General features: G+C 27.5%; 1 protein-coding gene across 2 annotated transcripts in view; it reads left to right on the top strand.

Annotated features, from left to right (window-relative positions):
• Window positions 1-21,773, top strand: part of Nos (Nitric oxide synthase) — a 294,071-nt gene that overhangs the window by 135,792 nt on the left and 136,506 nt on the right. For both annotated transcript variants that reach the window (XM_085958109.1, XM_085958108.1), the window contains exon 3: window positions 9,686-9,822. In XM_085958109.1, the coding sequence (XP_085814235.1) occupies window positions 9,686-9,822 (137 nt within the window). The remainder of the gene's footprint in view (window positions 1-9,685; window positions 9,823-21,773) is intronic.

Below are 21,773 nucleotides of genomic sequence, written 5' to 3'. Positions count from 1 at the left end.
TGTAAGAGAAATTCTTATAAATGTAAATTATGAGTAATACTATAGGCAGTTGAATAAATTAATTCATTATCAATTATTAAAAAAAGTAAATTATCAATTACGTTCCAAAACACCGGAAGCCTCTAAATAGTAGTTGTTATATTAAAATGTGACTTTAGGAGATATATTTGAAAGCCATTCAGCCTAATTTACAAGATTCTTGCACTGGATCACATCCACATAAAAAATATTGTCTATAAAAATCCGGCTTATTACACTGGTAGTTTTAACTTTTAGATTCCTATTTTGCTCTGTAACACAGGTCGTATCTCATCCTTTTCAAGTACTTAAATTCCAAGTTCAACGGTCAACAATCAGCGCTAACACTCATCGAAGCCACTGACGTTCTACTTACTTTAGCAATACTTGCTTGCACAACTGCACGTGTTCTGGTTATCGAATTGGTCAAATCAAGATATGGTGTATGATACACTCATTCATTAGTAGCCATAGATTTTTTTGCAAGAGTTTTCCCAGCAGAGATTGCCCAGCGCGTAACGATTAGGTGGACATTCGATATAATTAGCATGCTATACCTATAAATGTGGTAATTAAAAAGTAATTATTGTAATTGTAATTGATTTTTTAAAACTTTAAATTTATAACTAGTGATTATAATAATCAAAATGTATATTAAATATTTATTACAAAAATCACGTTACGCATAATCTAGTAAATATTTTTTTATATATTACAATTGAATATTTCTACATAGGCATTATTTTATACAATTCATTTTGTATATAAATCACTCTCCTTTCATTCTATCGAGAACCAAAAACCTTAAAATGCAATAAATTTCGACAGAAAAATTAGACTTAAAAGTCCTTTCAGAGAATTAATAATGGGTTGTGTGTCATTTTTAAATAATAGCCCATTTTAAATATAAAGTTGAATTTAAATAACAATACTAAAACCACTTGAAAAAAATATTATTGCTTTTTTGCGTGAATGTTTTAATTTGATTAAATTATAATTAATGAAAGCTTTTTCAGTGAACAACAGTGTTATTATTTACATTAAATAAATCTTTTGTGATCTTCAAATGAGTATTTGTTTGATGTATATTTTTAATTGTTTATATATATAGATACAATTATTTATTAAACATATTATATAAATTAGTATGCGTCAATTTATTTATTAACAAAAACTATATGGAAATATTGTTTGCTATGAATAATGAGCGGGTTATTTTCAGTTACACCCACTGTTTTTCATGTTTCATAAGAACATAGGTATTATAAAAGCATTGTCACCCTTTGAATATTTTATTTCTCCCTTGAGTTGAAATTTAAATAACTCCAAGACATCTCTTTATAAACCAGCCATGTCAAAATAAAAGGTTGTGCTTTAAAATTGCTTATATGTAGTTTCTTACGACTAAATACATAATATTATATTCCTTTATCATAGCAATAATAATATCGTCTTTATAGGATTCTTCTTGGAAGATTTATTTGACTGTATTTTATAATAAGTCATTAAAGCGTGGTAGCAAACATTATTTTTATTTCAACGTTTCAATGAAATTCAATGTTTAGTAAGTGGCAAATAATTAATATTATTCATGATAATATTTTTTATACATTGTGTTAAATACAAAACTATGGACAAGTTTTATATTACACATTATGATTAAATCATTTTTTGAAAATCTACATGATTATAAATAATTGTAGTGTTATCATTATTAAAATTATACTTAAGTCCTCTCCACCTTTTATTTATTTAGTGGTTTTATTCCATAATAATCTTTACATAGCTTGCCTTTCAAACTTTCGAAATTCTCTACACGTTTGAAAGCTAATATTAATTTATGTACATGGCGAATTATTAGTATTCACATAATGTTCGTGTACTGTTTATCGTATGCACTCGAGGCAAAGTTCTCGGAATATGTTGTGGTACTTAGTAATATCTTGCTCTTTACAGTTGACCTGTCAAATTGTAAATTTTCCCAACATTCAGAGAGACGTCTACCAAATGTGTTGCTTATAATGGTCTCAATTTCCAAAACAATATTTTATTTTGAACCAATATTATACCGTTTTTAATTTTTTTTAAAAATCTTTGACATAGAGTTGTAATGCGGTAAAAAATTGATATATATATGACTTTATAAATATGCGGGGATTTAATTACTCATTGTAACTTGATTTTCTCCCAACCTAATTTTCGTCAATAGTATTTAGACACTTTATGTCAAATGGACTTAACAATGCAAATTAAATAAAAACATTCACTCTATATCTCAATGAAAATGTATTATAAGGATGTTTTTTGGTGGGAATTTAAATAATTACAAAATAAAATTTAAAAAAATCAATTATAACGTTTTTTTTAAATTTGCTGCTTTCAAGGGTTATCAACTTTTTACCTTGCAAATAATAGTTATAAATTTTTCACACCTCTTTTATAAAGAAAATTTCATTTGCTTTAATTATTTTCTGCATGCTTCCAAAGTGACATTTTTAACACATGATACTGTATCGTGCATCAAATTGAGTTAGGTGATGCTTGTAAAATATTTGATGGGAAAAGTGGCATTTTTATATACTTTACCAGAAACTCGTAAAATGTTTAGTAGACATTGTAAAATTCTGCATATGATTATAATGGCTTGTTGGAAATTCCATGATCAAGTGATAAATATTACAACAGTGCTGAAAAACGAAAGAAAAAATGTTAACGAACAAAACTTTATGTTGCGTTTTTTTGTTTACGTCACATGTTTCTTATTTGTTGGGTTACGTGCCAAAATTTTTAATCATACATTTAACAAGATTTTATATATTTGGATTATTTTCAAATATTTATTATTAACATATTAATTATCACATTCCTCTGTCATCTAGAATATTCTGCAACGAAATGATTTAGGTACCGTCACAAACATTCTTCTTCTCCAGTCATTTCATTATATCATCCTGTGCGAGGGTGAACCATAACTTATTCTGCGGTTTTTTTATGACTACATATTTTTACTTCTTCATATTTTTTGATCCTCGGAACACCTATCTAAATGCAAGGTTTTTTTCATTGCAGTATTTTACATATAAAATATGATAGCATTAATATATAATTCATAATTATAAACTTATAAGAATGAAGGATTATAAATTTATATTATTTTAATATTTTTACAGTATCTTCTTATTCGATCATAGCTTTATCTATATATATATATATATTATATCATTAAATCAGATTAGTTTTTTTCATGCCTTAGACAGTTTTTGATGTTGTGGCTTATTTGCTAATAATATTCTTACAATCTTTCAACTAGTTTCTCTTCCTAGTTTGATTGTGAGTTTGTGGTAAAAATGACTTGCTAAAGAATCATTAATACCAAACCTAAGTAAAATATAGATTTATCATAATGTTGTTTAGTAAGTCAAGTCTAATCATTTTTCTTGGCACTACAGTATGGTGTCAGATTTGGCTTGTTCTAGCATTCAGATCTACTCGGATATATCTAAAACTATAATCTCTAATTAATTTTGATTCCAGTGGCCATTAAATCAATCATTACCCATGCATCGTTAGTTTTCCAGATCTACTAAATATCAGTTTCTTTATCATAATATGACTCATGCACATGTAATTAATGACTAAAGAAATTTAGAGTAGGAAGGTTTTCACTGTTTTTTATATATTTGTTTAACAACAAAACATGTAACAGGAATAATTTTGGATGATTTTATTTTTGCCAATCTATTAAATTGAAAATTGGCGTGATAAGTAATATAATCCTTTGAAATTCACGATTACTATTTTTAACACGTTTTGCAATCTGCTATTATATAATACGTAATCTTAATTCTCTGGAAAGGTAAAATGATTCTAGAAAAAAATCTGCCGTTTTCTTTCTTTTACTTGAATAAAATAAAAAAATATACGTGTAAATTTGCTGAATCTCGACCAGGCGAGGCGAACTGACGAAATACTTGCCTAACTGGCTTAATACATCTCTCACTGTTGAGTGACGTTTTAGGTGATAAAATATACCCTCCAGTAGAGTGACCATATTTCAAACAACCGTAATAATTGTAATTCTTTCAACGCTTGTAATATAGAAACTTATAAAGAGGTATTATAACATATTTATCAAAATACAAGATATGTTCTGTTCAGCATATGTCGTGTGAAGATATAAAAAACGATGCGTGTAATTAAGGTACTGCGCTATAAACAAGTATAATTAATTAATTATTTTTTTTATTCAACGAATAATTCACAAGATTTAAAAATGTAATATTCTAAGTATTGAACATACATAATTTTGAAAACACTTTTACTTTTTTCGAAAAGATTTTTTCTATTGGTTATAATACATTTTCTCAGAAGTGTTTTCAAAATTATGTTTATTCCATTTATGCATCAAGTATGTAACTAATTTGATTGAAAAAAAATCGTTTTATTCCCATAAGTGTAGTATATTATACTCAGTGTATGTATACAGTGTCGTTATTATTTTCATATCAACCGTATAAAATTTCAATATTTTGTGTTGACTTGTCTTCAATAATTAAATACTGAATGAACATTAATTTAAAATGAGACAATATTATTAACATGCTATTGGAAAGTATGTAAAATTTCCAATTGCACATTTTTATTTTGAAGTCGATTTATTCAATGTGGTTACTGTTACACTTGTACTAGTTTATTAGGTATTATTACTGCTAGAACTATTATATTAAGAATTAATTGGAAAACGAACTCCGCCTATATCTCAATAAGAAATGTGCATATTGAAAATTAGAATCATGTCTTGTATATATTGTTGACTTATTCTGTTTATGTGTCCGTTTAAATATATAATGTATATTAATTTGCATTGACAAGATGAATTTAAAAAAAAAATCAATCCTACTTTAAATACTTTAAAAATTAACGTTATATTACGTGTCTATTTCAACATTATTTAATTAAATATTATTTGACGTAGTTTCAAAATCAGTAGTGTCCATATTTCGCCATTTTAAGATAATTGCAAAAAACTGTCAAGAAAATTAAGAACCGTAAATAGTATATTTTTATGCAATGATTATTAAACAGTTAGAAAAATGAATAGCGAAGTAAAATATCCCTAAAGCTATTAAATAACATTATTAAAAAAAACTTTTTAAAGTTAGTAGTAGAATATAAAAAATGGCGGTTAATGAATATAAACTACTTTAATTCTATTCAACTTACAAACGGGGCTGGATTTGATATTTTATGAATATAAATAGGATAAAAAATGCTTACAGAATCAAAATCAGAATGAAAAAATATAAATAAAGTAAAAACGAAAGTTACTGGCTTTAAAATTTCGTCACCAAACATACATTCAAGTAAAATCAAGAAAATTGGAAAATATTAAAATGAAAATAAAAGATTATTTTGTTTAAAATAATCATACAAAATAACATTAAATATTTATGTACTTACTTACTGACAAAATAGTTATGTTATTTTCTGTCCATATGGTATCTTATATCAGTAGTGTTTCGTTGCCTTTCGCAGTAATTAACAGTAAGTAATCAATAATACGTGCGAATTGACTTAATTCACGTTAATTAAAACTACTTTAAGGTTATCTATGTAATTTATGTATAAAGACATATTATACTTATTATAAATATACAATAATATAATATCGCAATTAACCATTACAGACCACATAACAAGTGAAACATGGTTACCGCACGTCTGCGGTTAGCAAAATTGTTCCATCGAACAGGTATCCAAGAACACTTAACTACTTGTTGGAAATTCCTGAGACTCTGATAGCAAATTAATAGTATCCTTGCTCAGCTCGTAACTGGCTGTTAACAAATAGAACTGTCTTCCATCTTGAGGTGTCTAAACTCCCCCTTTATACGTATGTACTTGTCTATTTACTTATGTACGTACAATGTGGTCTGGAGAAATTTTCATTTAATCAATGTGACGAGTAAAACGATTAATAGAAGATATATTAAAATCTTTGAATAACTGTGGTACATTTATTACCGTATTTAAAATATAATACGTTGTACAATATTATATTAAATATAATATTTTCCACAAACGTGAACAAAGTATTAAAATATATAAGTACCTATATTATTCCTCCCAAAACCTTAGTAATAGTCCATATTATGATAAAACAAAAATACGATATCAAAATACAAGGTTAGAACTTTTTAATTATAACCTTTTTATTAACCATTTTTTGCTATTAATAGCCAACGTACAGGTTGAGAGTTTTTGAGTTTTTTCAATATACTAGATTCCTGTATTCCCATTTCTTGGAATATTTTGTTTTCTAGATTTCTAGATTTTTTGTCCAGAATAAAAAGCAAGAGCTTACTAAAGTTCTCTTTATAAATCTTATAATTATTAATACGTATATATTCCGTTGGAGATTATTTCAATGTTTATTTTTTTGACCAAGTCACCACTATTTAAACACCTAATGTTTAATTTAACTGAATAATCTATGCAATAGCACATGGATAGCTTATTAATTTGTGACCCAAAGCGAGTGTATAGTGTATATATATATTTTTAAATCTTAAGAATCTCATGTACGATTTTCAAGTATTACCGACCACAATATTCAACTTTAATATAAATGAATTAATTACAAATTTAGCTTAAAAAAACAGCAACAAAAAAGTACAACAAACACTATTATGTTGATATAATATGTTCACACACAGACGCCCTAAAACACGCTGGATAGACGAATTCATAATTCGCGGTAAATGACTATGGCAGAAAAAAACTAGGGTATAAAATAATAGGAGTTAATGGAGGTCGTCTTCCATCAGTGGATCGACCCCGGCTGATAATGATATGTAAAAATAACTTAAATAATATGTTATACCATACTGTCAAGTTCATATTTCATTGTAAACAAGCGAAGCTATCACTGATGGAAGATCGAAAACAGAAGAGGGTGTTAAGAAGTGCTTAGCATATTATATGTATTTCTCCAGTTTCGAATAATTAATCGTCTTTTGTGTTGGATAGATTAAGATGTATTGTCAGATTCTTACTCATACACTTTATAATAAAGGGCTGTGGATTGGTTAGAGGTAATAGGCATCTACGGTGACAAAATTGATATTGCCCATCTACGACTCTGAAATCTGGTGAAAACAATATATTGTATTTGGTTAAATATGTTTGATACAGAGTCAGGAAATATTATACGGATTATATGAAATAACATTTTTCTGTTAATATTATTAGTTTTCATTTTTTATGAAATACCTAACATTAAAATTTACCGTTTTTAATAAGTATTAAAGGTAATGGATTGTGGTATATTCTTTTGTTGTAGTTTAATTTATAATTATTGGTGATGAAAGCATCTTATTTATGGTTCATAATAGTATTGTTCATAATACTAATATTCCATAACATGTGTAACCTTGTGTGGTGAAGCTTTATTTAAGATGACAGTATAATATAAACATCTTTAAAAATGTAGAACGGGGCGTAGCACTGGCGTAGAGTCAGGTAGATCAACGTATAGAATCGCCACAATATTTCGTAAAACCTTCTTCTCCAATTTTCCAGCAAGGTTATGGTTAAATAGTTTCTTTTGTAGACTATCTATCTAGAACAAATTCAAATGCATGAATAATGGAAACAACAGTTTTTTAGTCAGGCGTAGCAAGAGACACGATCTTGTTTTAATGCCAGTTACCGATTTCCATTTTTTTAAATTATTATTATAATTATAAATTTAAGATACAGAATTCAGTTATATATAAATTTAACATCAAATACAATGAATGCGAGAATGAAGTATTTTGTAATATAAATACAGTATGCCGTATCTCTTGGTCTTAATCGTGCCATGATAGTGGCATTATCGTTGTACCTATAATAATATCATAATACCTTAATGCTCTTGGTAACTAACAGCTGCATTAAATATTAATAAATAGTCATCCTGCTACTGCAATTCACTATAAACAAAGATTACATCAATTTAATTGGTATAAACAATATGACTTGTATATTAAATAACTTGTAGTGATGAGGTTTTAAAATAATACGTTGGTAATAAGTATTTGAATAAATAAAGAATATTCATTTATGTGCACTTCTTTTCACGGAAGAATTTATTTTAAATGACATGACGTTATTTGTTACAATATTTATATGAAAAGTTGCAAGAGATTTATGACAAAACAATGTTTGAGTGAGTACATTATTTTAGACTGAAAATATTATGTTTCATGCGAATTTTCCTGAAAAATATTTTCCAACTATCTCCAGGGACTGTGCGTAATAGAAAATCTGAGAGGTTTTTCAAAAATAAGATTTTTCTGAATACGATATCCGAAAAATTGTTTTCCAAAAGATTAATGGTGGTACTATTACTATAATACTTACCACAGTAGATACTTACATTATTATTGGTAACATTTTTGACCTTCAGTTACTATTATATTATGAAATAAAGTAATACTTACATGTTATATGTTATTACCGATTAGTGGTGTCAGAATATTTTTTTTATCAAACATTCTATATTAAATTAAACCAAAAAATATGAGCTTATTTTATGGGAAAAATAAGTACCTATTCAAAAGTTTTTTATTCATTCACGAGTATCATTTATGGATTTGCTCAGAAGTCTGTAATGTTGGTCATTTAGATATTTTTTCTCCGAACTATTTTCGTATCTTGCCATTTTGGGTTTTCTTTTGCGATTTTAGTTTAATAAAGCCGTCTGCATTATGCTGATATTATTTCTTTTCATATCTTTTGATGTATACGAATTTATTAGTTTTGAAATGATAATACGACTAAAAAGTTTTGGTAAGACGATGTGAAAAACTAAAGATATTTTTCGTTCCTATTTAAAATCATATCCAGTAGACATTGTTTTTTTTCTAATAAAATACCTATCTATTATTACTAGTGGCGAGTGGTAACTTTTTCCCTATATGGTTTGTGTTGAAAATACATATAGTATACATACTATTTGCTACATATTATTATCTATTAGGAGTTTCAAATTAATTGAATCTCTGCTGGCACCCGATAAAATACTCTGGTGTATGTGCATTTTAATAATATAGACCTATTAGAAGATTTAAAGTTAGGTTAAACTTATCGTACGATTGCATAATTAATACATACATACTATTACTACATAACGCTTTACCGATTATTTTTGGAAGTGCGCTGTATCTGCAGAATGTATGGACCGCACGCCACTGTTTATTACATACCTATCCATCTTCCTCATATTTAAAAAAAAATATATCAGGTTTTAATCTCCAGTCACAATGAGTTTGTAAACTAATGGTATAAAAACACACAATAAGTTTGTAATGGTATAAAAATATTATTTGAATAAACTCTTACGTTGTAGAAATCTATTATAAACAACGTTTTTGTTAATTGTTTCAAGAGTTTTCATGAATTCAGTTCAATGTAGATTGCTTTTATCTTCTTTAACTTGAAGTTGAAAATGTCCCTCTGAGGGGGACGAAATTGGTCCTAATCTATTGATTAAAAGTTGAATAAGTACTAAAAAAAAATTGCGTTTTATTAAATAAAAACAACAATACAATGTAGATTTAACAAAAAATAGTAAAATTTATTTACACCTGTGTAATTGACGATATTTTCTTTTTTGTTACAGCCTCCATTATGTACGGAAACGATCTGTTTGGGTAGTATTATGGGAATTCCCGGCAGAGGAGATTTACCACGGAAAGCAGAAGAAGTAATGAGTCATGCAAAAGATTTCTTTGATCAATACTTCGCGTCGATTCGCCGGTAAGTCAAATATTGTATTATGTAATCTCGATTTATTGTCATATTTTTGTGCATGTAAAATTATCACAAACTATATATTTTACCGCACAACCAAGAATGTTGACAGGTAGCACTACCACCTAGTCATCATAATCATTTATGGCACTGCAACCCTTGGCGGGTCTTGGCCTCTTACTCTATCCTTGACGATCTAGTCATTAAATAAAAAATAATTTAGTTTAAATATTTAAAAAAAACATAACTTATTATTTTCAATCGATATATTGTATTCATTATAATTAATATATAATAGAAAAAAATCAATACTTAACAATTTCTTAAAACGACAATCGTTGATATAGTACTGATTTACGTTTGTTTACATGAGAGTTTAGAACATTTTGTTAGTTTCTTGTAATATTATTTGTTTCCATAATATTGTATACCTACTACCTATTCGAACATTATTATTATACGCACGCTAAGTTTAACCCAATAGAATATAATATTTCGTGACAATAACAATTCTTTCTACATAGTTATATCGCATACAGCCTACATAACGCATACTATTATATTGTGTTATTCGTAGAAGCATAAAAACAGAAAATAATATTTTATTATATACCTATCATTTGAATTGAGAAATTCTTACATTCTAAAAATAAAGGATTATATAACGTAAAATGGATGTTACGATTTGGCTTTTTTTTCGACTAAATAATATTTCAGTGCACTATTTTTGAGTTATTTTATGAATAAAGATCACTTTAGAAACTTTAATATGCAGTTCACTTTTATTATGTATTTTTTTATAATTTAAGCTATAATAATTAGTTTTCAAAATATAGAATATTGAGTTTTTAAACATGATAAAAAAATTAGTACAATGTTTTAAAAACCTAAAAATAAAATTAATAAAAATCTTACGTAACGACGAACAATTAAAATATTTAAACTTATATTAATATCATTATATATTTAATTAAATATTAATGATGACGTTATTAAATCTATATGAATACTATTTGAAATATTATAATATACTATGTAATAATTTTTCCACATAACTTCTTAACAACCACCATCAATTTTGTACTAGTTGAGAATGTCATATTGAATTGGATTACACTGATAATTAATTAATAATAATAAAGTAATGTAGTATCACCAATAATTATTGATAGTTAATACAATTAAAATACTTTGTTAAAAATATTATTGTAAAATCTTCATAACCTATAATAATAATTGAAAGATTTTCTTATAATAATATTTATCGACATGTAATTTTTGGGGATAAGTAAATACGATTTCATATTATTTAAAGTTTTCATTTAATATGAATTTATTATTGATTGCAAAATATTAAAAAAAAATCAGAAACTACTTTGTTTCAATCGGTCTAAAATAAAATAAATAATTAGAAGTACATTTTCTAATTAACATAAAATTAAACTATTGTGTCGAAGAAAATATTTCACGACGTTTCAATCAACAAATTTTCTAGGATAAATTACCTAGAAAACATGGATGCCGAGAAGATAAACATACATTTGTAAACAGGTGTGTATTTGGTCTAGCATCTACAAATAAGACTTTATAACTAAACTAAAAGCTAAGGGTAGTGGAAAATATTTACTCCTGATTCAGAGTTAGGTCGATCCTTTACTCAGTAGCTAGCTACCTTACCTCACGTTTGCGGTCTTAAGACTTTCGGCGCGCATTAAATTACCTGAGGCTTTAACACCTCTTTTTACACGATCCGTTTGATAATGTGATTTAGAGGGTTCATCTATTTTCAATTAAATTGATATCGCAAGGTTATTAACAATTCTCTCCACCGTAAATGGCTTTCGATGGTTCACTACGATGGGAAAATATTCCACAATGAAATCAAATTCATTTACATACTATATCATTTCAGTACGAATTGGTTGGAATTTATTATTAAGAGAGCTCCACTGTATTCACTACTGATAAAATATAATTTTTATTGAGTACATAATATATTGTATCTTAACATACTGTTTTACGAGAATTGATTTATGAGTATTTGATGAAATATTTTAGATATGATTCAAGAGGTAGCAAGGAGGTAGAAAAAGAGTATGGAATATAACAATCAGTAATCTGAATACAACTTAAATGATCCAATTTTGATAAACATATATCATGTAACAAAGACGAAAGTCATGTTCAACTGCTTTGCGGGCCAAAAAGAGATCCTCATCAATGGCACTCAGCTCGAACAGGTGAAAAGCTACATCTATCTAGGACAACAAGTGTCTATAGATAAATGTATATTTGATGAAATTGTTTGCAGAGTAAAGCTAGGCTTGAGTGCTTTTGGAAGCTTGAATAATGTCTTCAAGAGTGACCTTCCACTGTGCCTAAAGCGCAAAGTGTTCAACCAGTGTGTGCTTCCCGTGATCACATATGCGTGTGAAACATGGACCATAAGTAAAAGATAGATCCAGAAACTTAGAGTAGCAGAACGTGGTATGGAGAGGTGCATGCTGGGATTAACGCGAAAGGACAAAAAGAGGAATGAGTGGATAAGGAAGCAGACAAGGGTTTGCGATGTAATAGAGTTTATTAAAAGCATTAAATGGAGATCAGCTGGACACATAGCTCAAAGAAGAGACAATCGTTGGACAAATCTAGTCATCCAGTTGTATCCAAGAAGTACAAAACGTCCGCAAGGTAGACCTAGAGGCCGCTGGATCGATGAAATGACAAAGTTCTGCGAAAGTACGTGGCAACGCAATTCACAGGACCGAGAGAAGTGGAAGCAACTTGAAAAGGCCTTCATCCAGCAGTGGATAGATTCAGGCTGATGATGATGATATCACGTATTCTAATAATAATATTGTACATGGGAAGAGCTACCTCTAATATATCATAATCTTAACCGTTTCTCAGTAATATAAAAATCAAAATTGCAATTTTCAATCAATACCTTATCCGTTCTTGTATTAAGGTTTTAACTGTATTATAATACCCCGCCCTTTTATAAAATGAGGATAGTTCTGCATTCTACAGTACCTACAACATGGCATATTATGCCAATTTAGTGCAAAATAATAATTTACCAGTTTTTACTAAATTAATATATGTTTAATAATTCATTTATAGATATAATCATTGCATTTTTAGTAATTATAATAAGATTACTGACATAATTTCCGCTTCCGAAACTGTTGTTCACGGGTTCAAACCACAAGTTTAGAAAAATTACAATGTGTATTTGAATATTGAGCATACGCACATCAATAATTGAGCGAATGATTAACAATCTATTCGGCAGACTGCAGAGGGTTTTAACGGCCCATATGCTCGTCGTAGGTCAAAATTGAGTTTTTATTGTATTTTCAAACCATGATCCTGGACACTCCTTAAATGTTGTAGATAATCTATTTATATAATTTTGAAGCCTTATTATCCTTTATAGTTATTTTAAACATTTGATGACTGCATAAAGTATTTTTGTTACATAAAATAGTATTCTTTTAAACCTCTCGCTCTAATTTTTTATAATATAGTCATATTTCGGTACATAACTGTGCAGTGGTGTTAAAATTTTTAACGTTTATTAATTTTTAAACGCATTTATGAAACCATTAGTATAATTTATGATGAGATAATTTTTGTAAAATATTCACGATAAAAAATTATATTGATAATCTCTGTGATCCCAAATTTGACAAGAATTAGGCATTTTATTATTCAAAAAATCGGCAAGATTAACACATTTGACGATAATTATAAAGATACTTATTATAAGCTATGTCTTTGACCATTCAAGTATGATAAACATCTTATGAATAATGATTGCTTTATAATAATTATTGACCTAAGAATAAGGTAGTGTTTTTTTGAAATACGCCATTTCTTTTGTCATTCCCCAGTAGTTAAGCTACAACATACGGCCGTAGCCATAAATTGACAAACTATAATTGAAGTAGGGAGTCACTACTTTTGGAATATAATATTACAATTATTATGTACACAATAGATTTAAGTCGACTTTGCAATATTATTATAAACTTTCATCAATTTTAAATACCAGAAACATATTCACAGTGGTGTTTTTTTTTAAAAATATAAAACAATGATTTTCGTATATTCCAATCTTTTGGTAATTCTATAATAATATTGACTCTGACTAAGGTTGAACTTAATAATATCTAACCATGCGTATGTGCATATCAGAGCAGAGAACCATACATATTTAATATTTTGGTTTCCTAGAAGAAGACTATGATATACAATCGACCTACATTGAACCTACACCAATTGAAAGTGTTATATTTTTAAAGCATCATGTTTTATAAGACAAAATGACGTAACGTTTTTATGTACCTACTTAGCTTCATTAAAATATATTTAGTGTTCTAAACTAATTCAAGATAGCATGTGTATCATGTATTTATAATATTTAGTAAAAATAATATTAAAAATGAAGGTTCTGACAGATATACAGAATTGAGAATGAAGATATAAACTGATTCAATTTGAATTAAATTATCAATTACTATTTTTTCAAACCAATAAGATATACAACGAGATTTATATAACGAATCTCCAGAAAGTCCCTTTAGATATGCACATCAATATCATACTCGAGTAAGCCTACGGTATCAACAATAATTATATGTAAGCGTGCATCTCTCTACCGCATAACACCTCACCACTCCACTGGTGTTATCTGACTACCTTATATACTCGTTATGACTACATTACATTTTAGAAGTTGTATCTTGTAACTCGTGAATCTTTCTAGATATATTCATGATACTCTATTATATTAACTTGATACCAATAAGCAATAATGAATCCTTTAACACAATCACTGCTTGCTAACCTGTTAATTATTTTTTAATTACCACATATAAATAGCATGTTAATTATATCAAATGGCCAGGTAACACGCAAACGCGCCAGCCGCGGTGTCAGCACTTTTACGGACGATAACGTGCAAGTTTTATAAATGTTGGTACAGCGGTATTTTAAGTTATAACGGAACAAACAGACACACCGATACAAACTTATATAAAACCCAAAATTATATAATATTAAACATATAAAAAAAATAGTCTAAAGATAAATATTTCGAAATCACCGACATTATTAGTGTGGGTTTTTCCAATTTTTCCAATTTTTGGAATTTCCAAAGTTAAAAAGTGGCCGCTTGTAATCGGTATTTAGATTTGGGCTCTTTTTGTAGAGTTTTCTGTCACTCTTTTCATCATTTCAGTCAATAGATTCTCATTTTTTTGGTGAATGTCTTCCTTAAAAATGATTTTTTAAGAAAACGGTTCTACAAACTGTTAGATATAAATGGTTCAAACCACAGATAAAATGAATTTTCATTCAATGTCGAAGTCATTCACATAATGGATCTTGCAATTTTATTCAAATCGTTGTTTTTCCGACAGAAATCTTGTAAGATAGTCTTATCATAGTTACCGCCTTCTGAAAAAAAAATCAACCCCAAAATGAACAAACAGCGCAATGCGAGGGCCGGAATGCAAAGTGGTATAAAAAATCGACACGAACCCCACGTGCTTTATTTTTTCGACCTTCTTGAGGATCGCATTATCAAAAGTAAATCGTACAGCTTTGGGTCCGTGAATTATATTGCGTGTGGTAAAACGACGGAAAATAAGATGAATTTATTGAAGTTTAGCTTTTCTCGGCCATAGGAATTTTTTCTATATTTATCGAGCGATCATGATATTGCGGGAACATGTTTGTAGATTCTATTTATAAAAATAAGAAAATAAATTATTGTATCGGGTTGCACAATTTTCATTGGCATTCCAATGAACTGCTATTATTTGGGTTATATATAGCAGATTAATGCAAAATTCATCAGGAATAATAAGTTTGTACACTCCATATTTTTGTAGGATGCTGAGTCGTTAGCATAAGGAAATTGATGTCTTTAAAATGTGATAATAATTTGTGTCAAATATTTTGAATATATGAATAGAGTACAAATAGTGTCCATCGGTTATCACAATAATAACTACATACTCAAAAGAAAAGAACAATTTTATTTATCAAGACAGATTTTTTTTTTTTTTATTTCCACACAAGTATATTACTCGTCATGGACCGAAATTATAGAGAAACTGACAGTTTTTGATTAGATTAAGAGCATCGATGGATTAGAACGAAAACGAAGAGAAGTTAAATGCGGCCAGGGTTTATTTACTCTATCGGCCAGTGGCAAAGGGTGGAGGTGGGCTATGAAGATCCGACATAAATAGTGCACTTTCAGTAATAAATATTTGTTTTCATTGAACTACAACTACAAATTAATTACATACAGTGTTGGTTAATTGCCAAAATTAAATAAAATCCTATGCAAACCAAGCCATAATAGATAATAGTCAAAAAAATATTTATCTATAGAGTATCTAAATTATTCCATTAGATCATACATAATTTTATAATTTTTATCGATAGAAAAATATTTTTCATATTATGATTTTGAGAAGGCAGGGCTTAATGAATTAAAAAAAACTAACCAACACCATATCGACGACCCCAGGAAAAACCATTGTAAGTCTGAAAATAGCGTTTCCGGTTTTATTAGCTTTTTATAATATTTAATTTTTTATGCATGTCCTGTAAAAAAATCAGGTCTCTAGCATAAAAATTGACGAAGTTAGGTTTTTGACAATGGTGCTCTATATCTACATATCGCATCGACCAAATTTGTGTTCACAGAAATATCCGAGGAGTATAGTCATACCTCGATAACAAAAGTGCACTGCGCTTTATTTTACAAATAAGAAGGTTGTTATACTTGTTATAACATTCTTTTACGGAGATCTAAAGAAACAGCATGATTTATATTGACGTATCACAATAATTTAAAAAAACATATTGGTTTATCTCCGAAAAATATTGGTATTTGCAGTGAGTATTTGCATTATTAGTTTAAAAGTTAGTCAATATTATTGTGTCAGAAAGTTAGGTTATTATATTATTTAATATAAAACAAATACCGAAAAGAAACGGAATTAATTTTCACTTGCATAGCTACTTTAAAAAACTTCTCAGTTATTAATATTATCTTAAAATTTGAAGTAATTATATTAATTTTGATTCGCTTATTTAAATTAATTCACTGCATGATAAAGACCTCTTCAATCTCTCTCTTACTCTTTTCGGTTGATTACTCTCCCATATAGATACTCAACAAAACAATGAAGTAAAGTTTAAATTTGAAAATGTTATATTATTTAATAGAAAAATAATATCATATATAAAACGTTATTTATATATAATTATATTTAATTACTTTGCAGTTACCTACTTAACTTAAAATGAGTTTGTAATATTCTAATATATAAATTTAATTTACATAAATACCCAGTAGAAAAATACATATTTTAATTAAATATTACTATCACTATAAAATCAAATATTTTGGACCTAAAAAGGTAACTACCTAAAATATTATGTTTTAACTTCAAAATGTTATTTTATCATTAGTAGAAAATGACATTACATATTATTTTGGTTGAATTAATCTTGCACAGAGATAATAAAAAATCACTATTATCATGGTTCAGTTTGAAAACATTACTAATTGCTGACTATTTTTTTATGATCCAACCAAGTTAAATAATCCTTTTCATTGCATTTTGAAATGGAATTATTTTTGAATGGCTTGCTTTGGAAATAGTATAATAGTAATGAACTTCGTCTAAATACAATAACACGTGCGTCAGTTCTTAGTATTTTTGAAAATATAAAAGGGTACACATTAAGTAAATTATGCATAATTTTGTATTTTGAATATTCCTCAAAGATAGAAATTACCCAAAGGATTATATTATTTTATTACATGCCATTCGCCGAAAGGGATTAAGCGGCTGGGATTTTTGAAAACGTGTTTTGACGTGACATTGTTTACAATACAATTTGAAAGTAACAATAAAATTTTAATGGTCAATAATTGTTAAAGCATTTTATGCTTATCTAAGTAGATATATTTTGGAAAAAGGATGAAGTAAAGTAATCAAAATGATGTGTAGGTATTCTGAAAACAAGCCCATCGCTGGTGATTGGGAATTTTTAATATTACGTACTAATTAAAGACATATATTATAATCTTAGCATTGGTGAGTGGTGACATAATTTTCGATGTTAGTTAAATTTGTTCAAAATAAATATACAGTGTAGCTTTTAACAAACAATAACATTTCTATAATATTTTCATCACAATTTGATATAGCTTATTTGACTTTTAACACTATAGATAATTACATAAATATTATGTATCTATAGTTTGTGAAAAACTCAAATAAACCATGTCAAATGGTGATATCGTACACGGTATCTCGTAGATTTTAATTAAAATATCAATTGGATTTGAAAAGTCTGTAATGGTAAGTATGTACTTAAATTCATATACTTACCTCCTATTCACCTATTGACTATGATTTTTATAAATTATGAAAACCTTTTTAAATTGTAACTACCTAATTATTATTTCATCCAATTTAAATCGGTCTGAATTATACATTTTGTAAAACTATCAAAATAAATAGTTATGAATGAACAAATGATATAGTAAACTGTGTTTCTTTGAGAAAATTTGTATTAAAACTCTACGCAATCGATTAAATAACAATATAACATTTCAAGAACATACTAATTACTTGAATGCAAATTTTTTTTTTTTTCAGTTTATAAAAAAAATGCAAATCCACACCAACAAAATAAATTTGATTATTTAAATTTGAGAGTATTAGTACACATTTATTTCAACCTTTTAAATAAATAATAAAAATCATAAAACATCGTATTAATTAACGTAACAGAGCTCAATTAAGAAATATACTTACTGAAGTTTATGTTGACAATATAATATAATCAATCTATATTTAATTATAATTGGCAATAACATTCATATTAACGATTGAGATTAAAAAATACAAACGATAATTAATATGGTCATAATTTATATGAAATTTTATAATCTTAATTATAGAAAGGTATTATAAAATTATATGCACAAATAAGGATACTCTTAAAAAAATAGAAGGTAGGTACTGACAAAGCAATTTCTCTTGTTTATACAGATACTGTATGAATATCATTTTAGATAGGTACATAATCATAATTATCGAATGGACTTGTAATACAAGCCTAATAATTATATTAAGTATATATTTTTATATAAAGATTTCTGATGATGCACAGTTGACTGCGGTCTCATCTGAGAACGAAAGTAATAAACCTCTCTTTCATTAATAATTGTTAGGTAAACATAACATTAGTTATTTTGTTAATACGTAGTTATAATTTTCAAACTAGAAAATCTATATTTTTGCAAATAGTATGATGTTTAGATAGGTATATCTGTACCAAATGTTCAAGAATATATTTCAGTAGTTGTTTACTACCTACATTCTTATGTTCAAATAAGCAAAGCGGTTAGTATTTTATATTATTGTATTAAACCGTACATATGTTTTTTCTAAAATGGTAATTACTTATTTAAATAAAATTCATTCCCTCAGAAATACAATGATGCAGTTAATAAAGTATATAAGTAATTATTTCCCTAGTTTTCATAATTAAGTCAACTACTATTAATAAATTAAAATTGGCTTAGTGATTTACATGGCGATTGACATTATGTTTTTTCAACAGTTTTAATGAAAATTGTGTTGTAAAGAATAAAAAAACATTTCTTTTAGCTATTTTTTAAATCTAATAGTTACCAATGTTATGTACTAATTTCTTATACAACTTCTTTATTATTCCATTATTAACATTTTTCCTGAATGTTTATTGTTTCGTAATGTACATATTCTCATTATTTATAAAAATATCAATAATAATTTACAAAAAAATTAAAAAAATCATACTTAAATACTTTAAATTATAAAAACTCCGTATAAAAATATATATATGTCAATATATCCTCATACTCTTTGTTAAAACTTTATAGACACGCTGTATTATTTCGAGTTAAACATTGCGCAATGATGGTTCTTCCGTAAAAGAGCATTATAAATATAGGTGTACTAAATAAAATCGTATAGAGAAAGAAAAACGTGACGTAAAACAAGGTTACATCTCAGAGTATGAGTCTGTTACGCGGAGTCTGTAATCTATTTCGTCCGCGCAAAAGCATGTTGAATCAAGTCAAAGCACCAAGCGCGTAATATTATTCCAAATAAAAACGATTTTTTGACATTATCTCAGCTGTTTATTAATTAATCAACATTAAATTTTGATAGGAATATAGACCATAAATTGGTTTATCTGATTTACTTAAATAAGATAAGAAAAAACTATCCCATTTTATATGATGAATTTAATAGCGTAAATATTTTAGTTTTTTCGCTCTCCTGAACATTTGTGATTTTAGACTTACACCGGTTTTTCCTGGGGCCGTCGATATTATGTAATATGTATTCTTAATTCAACGAAAACAAATAAGTATTATGAAAAAGTGTGCACTATTTTTGCCGGATCTCCCATAGCGCCCATACTTAAACTATTATGGTCTGGTTTAAGCAGAGTTTAATTTAATTTTAAAAACCAACCAGCACTATCTTCTATATCTTTTGTTAGTACAATGAAAACCAATAAGAATGACTGACACAGTTTAGTAGTTTGCATATTTGCGGTTTGCATAGGATTAATTTTGACAATTAACCAACACTATAAATGTAATTAATTTGTAGTCGTAGTTCAATGAAAATAAATATTTATTACTGAAAGTGCACTATTTATGTCGGATCTTAATAACCTACCCTCACCCCTCGCCATTGGAGTCTATCCTGAGAGGAAAGTGGAGAATCAATGCTAGAATTACCAGAACATTCAATAACAAAAACTCACAACCTACAAAATCATTATGTCAATTACTTGTCATTTGTAGCTTCCTTCCAATACACTAACAATAAAGATATTTGAGAGTACACGACTCGAAAATTAAAAACTTTCTATCACGCGTAGTTTGGTGGTGTAGCGTTACTATAGTTTTCCGCACAAAATGTGATAGATCGTCTATCTGATAAAATTTAAAAAAAAAAACAAGTAAAATAACATTGCATACTTTTTGCCGGTGGCGTGAGATTACTGTGAGTATGCTCACATGGCATGATTGTAATGTATTTCTAGCATTAGTCACTCAAAATATGGTTGTATTTTAAACCAGTTACAATACTTAGCTACGAGGAAGTGATTGCAATCTATATCTAATCTGCAATAATAACTATTATAATAATATATAATAGTTAGTTATGGAGACATTTTTACAGCCCAAAATAAAACTGGGATTGAAAAATATATGTTTTTAGCAAAACGGTGCCACATCACACATAAGCGTACAAAATATTATTGTTAAGCTCACGATTTGGTGACATATACTGGACATAAAGATTATCTGATTTAACAACTCCACACTTTTCTGTTAGATTATTTGAAAGGATAGGTGTACGACAACTAATCATAACCTCTGTACTAACCTTGCAATGTTTCTATAGCACATAACTATTGACTAGTATAACTATTTTGTTATATATGATGTACATATCCAATAATTTATCAAATATTTATTACTGCGCTTACAGCATTATTGATAATATTATATTATAAAGTGAATTCAAATTACTAAGCTTATACATACCAAAATAAAAAATATGAATTTATAATTCAATTTGTATACTTCAACGTAGTGTAAATATATAACGTTAGTAAGATAGTGTTCTACATTGTAAATTTGAGCTCAATTAACAATTGTAATACTATAACAGCCTTGGATATATACCAGTACATTATAATAAAATATGTGTTTATATTTCAATAAAAAAGTAGATTTTTTCTTGTAATTCTATTATCAAACGTCTTTTTTTCTTTTAATACAAACTTTTGGTACAACCAAGATCTTAGATAAAAAATATGTAAACAACATTACTTCTTTGTAAGTT

The sequence above is a fragment of the Rhyacophila brunnea genome, unplaced genomic scaffold (genome assembly GCF_057557595.1).
Source record: "Rhyacophila brunnea isolate RB1 unplaced genomic scaffold, BYU_Rbru_1.0 scaffold_7, whole genome shotgun sequence".
Lineage (NCBI taxonomy): Eukaryota > Metazoa > Arthropoda > Insecta > Trichoptera > Rhyacophilidae > Rhyacophila > Rhyacophila brunnea.
This window is presented reverse-complemented; position numbering and strand designations above follow the sequence as displayed.